The sequence below is a fragment of the Hydra vulgaris genome, chromosome 03 (genome assembly GCF_038396675.1).
Source record: "Hydra vulgaris chromosome 03, alternate assembly HydraT2T_AEP".
In the NCBI taxonomy this organism is placed as follows: domain Eukaryota; kingdom Metazoa; phylum Cnidaria; class Hydrozoa; order Anthoathecata; family Hydridae; genus Hydra; species Hydra vulgaris.
In genome coordinates, this window is record NC_088922.1 from 18,127,501 (window position 1) to 18,130,727 (window position 3,227).

Sequence of the window (3,227 nt, forward strand, 5' to 3'; positions counted from 1 at the left end):
AAGTTTCGGCTGCAGACTATAAATCATTGTATACAGAAAAAAACAGCTGCACTAGATCTTTTGAATAACAAAACAGACGCAACCACAAGAAACGATCAAAAAGAGATAAAGAATCTGCAAGGCTCAGTTAATGATTTTATTTTGTTGTTTCTTTCTTTAGTTTTGAAATTGCTGATTTGAAATAACTGGCATTTCATTAGGATTTTTTGGATTTTATATAAACTTAATAATATTTTGTGGAGAATATACAATTGTATATTCTGTTTTACTGATTTACCTGATATGTGAATACATTGATTTTCAATACATTAGTGTCTAATAAATTTTTTTTTTAATTTTATAAAGCTTTTCATGTTAGCCATTTGTAAAATTTGTTTCATTATAAAATTTCTTTTAAATTAGGTAAGACTCTTGCAGAATGAATTGATTGTTGAAGAGGTAATAAAGAACAGATCACTTAAGGTAAGACTTTTTACTTTAACATTTAGATATACAGTGGCGTGCAAAAGTTTCCAGCCAATGACATTTTTTAGCCTAATTTTATTTTTAAAAAAGTCAAATGGTTTTTAATCAATATGAGATGTTAGGATGAGATGAAGGAAAAAAGAAATATAGTATAAAAATGTTATTTATGTTTGTGATTAAATTTATTACTATAATTGTTATTGTTATATTTACACATGCAAAGTTTCTGACTAATTTGTGTTCTTACTAAAATTTTTGGTCCACATGTTTTATAATATAATCGAATTATATTTTATATAAATGTTTTGTAGCCATACCCTTTGCAGTGATAACAGCTTAACAACAATGTGGCATTGACTCAAATAATGGATTAATACAATCAGGTGGAATTTTATCCCATTCTTCGATGATTTGAATAATGCAGCTTTATTTGAATATGTATGCTTTCGAACTTGACGATCTAGCATTTCCTTTAAGTGTTCCATAGGGTTCAAGTCCAGTGATTGAGATGGCTATCTCAAAACTCTCACATTTTAAGCCAAAAACAATTTGGATGTGTGTTTAGGGTCATTTCTTACTGAAATATCCAATTTTGCTGCATTGTTCCTTCATCATATAATAAAAAATTGTCTTATAAAATAACCTTGTAATTAGGAGTGTTCATATTTCCTTTGATCTCAACCAATGAACCGACTTCTTGTGCAGAGAAAATTTCCTAAACCATTGTTTTACAGTTGGAATTTGGTAACAAACGTTATTTATTGTGCCAATTAGACATATATGTTGTCTATTATTGCTTCCAAACAGATTAAATTTAGATTCGTCTTAAAGCTATTTGTCCGATTTAGGTAATCGTTGGCAAATTGTAACCGAGCTTTATTCTTTTTACTGATAAATGGTTTTTTAATACCAATTCGATCAAAATGTCCCACTTCACTTTCACTTTGTAGTCTTCGAGTCACAGTACTACGACTAACATTAGCTTGGCTCGCCTGCAATATCGGTAGCAGTTTTCTTGACATCTGCTGTCGACTTAAGTTTAATGATACGATCTAATTTTTTAGATGTTTTTCTTAGTCCTCTTATTCGGGGACAATCTTTTAAACCATATCCACAACAATATTTAACAATAACATCGTTCTCGTTTATTTACCTATCAATAAAAGTGACGAGAGGACTTTCCTTCTATTGAAAATCTTATGACTCTTATAAGTTTGTATTTGTGTACGCCGAGCCATGTTTATACTTCCACAACCTTCTATGAACTAAATGTAAACATTTAACGCATTATTATTTGTAAATGCGCTTTTAAACATCCTTCTTCAATGTGTATTATTTGACCGGAAATTTTTGCACGTGTAAATATAACATTTATAATAAATTCTTTTACAAATATGAATAATATTCTTTAACTATTTTGTTTCCTACATTTTTAATAGCATCCTTTAGTGATTAAAACAATTAGTCATTTTTTAAAATAAATTATAGTAAGAAGTGTTACTGGCCGGAAACTTTTGCACGCCACTGTACACTTACATATACAGGTAAAGGCATTTAATGTATGGCTGATGTTATTTTTTAATAAATTTTTTTTTTAGATTTTTAATGAGAAGTGTTGGAAGTCGTACTCTATACCTGACCAAGACACGTGAGAAATGTTTATCAAAAAACGAGAAGAATTTTAGCCATTGTTATCAAATTTTTTTAAAACACTAGTTGTGATTTTTTAATGATAAATAAGTTTTATTGTTGTTTTATAATTACACACACATTCTGCTTGCAAGCGATGATAAAATTATTAACTTGGTTTTGTAAATAGAGTAATTTTATGCAAAGTTGCCTCTTAAACTAAAAGGATTTTAATTTGTTGATACTGCGTTTATCTCTATTTACTTTGTTGTCCAAATGATACCACAATTTTTCAATTGGTTTTGTAACTTGGTTTTTTCCCTTTTTTTGAAATAAGTTTGGCAACACTACTGGTATGTTTCGTTATTTTGTTGACAATGATCTGGTAATTTGAATTTATTGACTTTTAAATCTTTTGCGAAGCAGTATAAGGTTATTTCGTAAAATATTTACATATCCAGATCATGTTTAATTTTCTTCTATTTCAGGGGTCGGCAACCCGCGGCTCTTTTATTCAAATTGTGTGACTCTAACATATCTTAGTTATATATTTTAATTTTATTGAAACAAAAAAATTTAATTCATAGTAAAAAAAAATTTTCAAATTTTTTTTTAATGCGATAAAATAATTTGAAATTGCTTAGTTATTAAAATAAAGAACGTGATTGTTCATATAGTTATGCTCAAACACAAGCGCAGCTTTTTTTAAGTGGGTGGATAAAAATTTAATCGCGAAAATATCAACACTCTAAAAACTGGTAATTTTTGAATGCTTTACTTAATCATAAAAAAGAATCAGTGTGAAAACAGTATGTTACATTTGAAGTGGATATTAATCAAACTACGTTGAACCGCGTTCCGGTGACGCGAAATGAAGTAACTCCCCGAAAAATTAACTCCTGGTTTAAACATTTTAACTCCTCGGTTAATCTATTTCGAAATAAATTAACCCCGGGAGTTAAATTATTTTTAAATATGGCGAAATGGATTAACCGGGGGCTTAAATATTTCTAACCCCCATCGTAATAAATTTATCCCTTTTTATACGCGTTTTGAAATATTTAGCTTATAATAAGTTCTACAAAACTGCGAATGTAGTTTATTTTAATGTGTGTTGTGTTGAATAAAATTAT

General features: G+C 28.6%; 1 protein-coding gene across 1 annotated transcript in view; it reads left to right on the plus strand.

Moving 5' to 3' along the window:
• The window catches only part of LOC101237622 (protein MIX23), a 7,015-nt gene extending 4,677 nt beyond the window's left edge, over positions 1–2,338 (plus strand). The window contains exons 3-5 of the mRNA XM_065792542.1: positions 1–126; positions 403–462; positions 2,064–2,338. The exon at positions 1–126 is cut by the window's left edge and continues 15 nt beyond it. Of these exons, the coding sequence (XP_065648614.1) occupies positions 1–126; positions 403–462; positions 2,064–2,117 (240 nt within the window). The 3' untranslated portion in view covers positions 2,118–2,338. The remainder of the gene's footprint in view (positions 127–402; positions 463–2,063) is intronic.
• Positions 2,339–3,227: the final 889 nt, after the last annotated feature.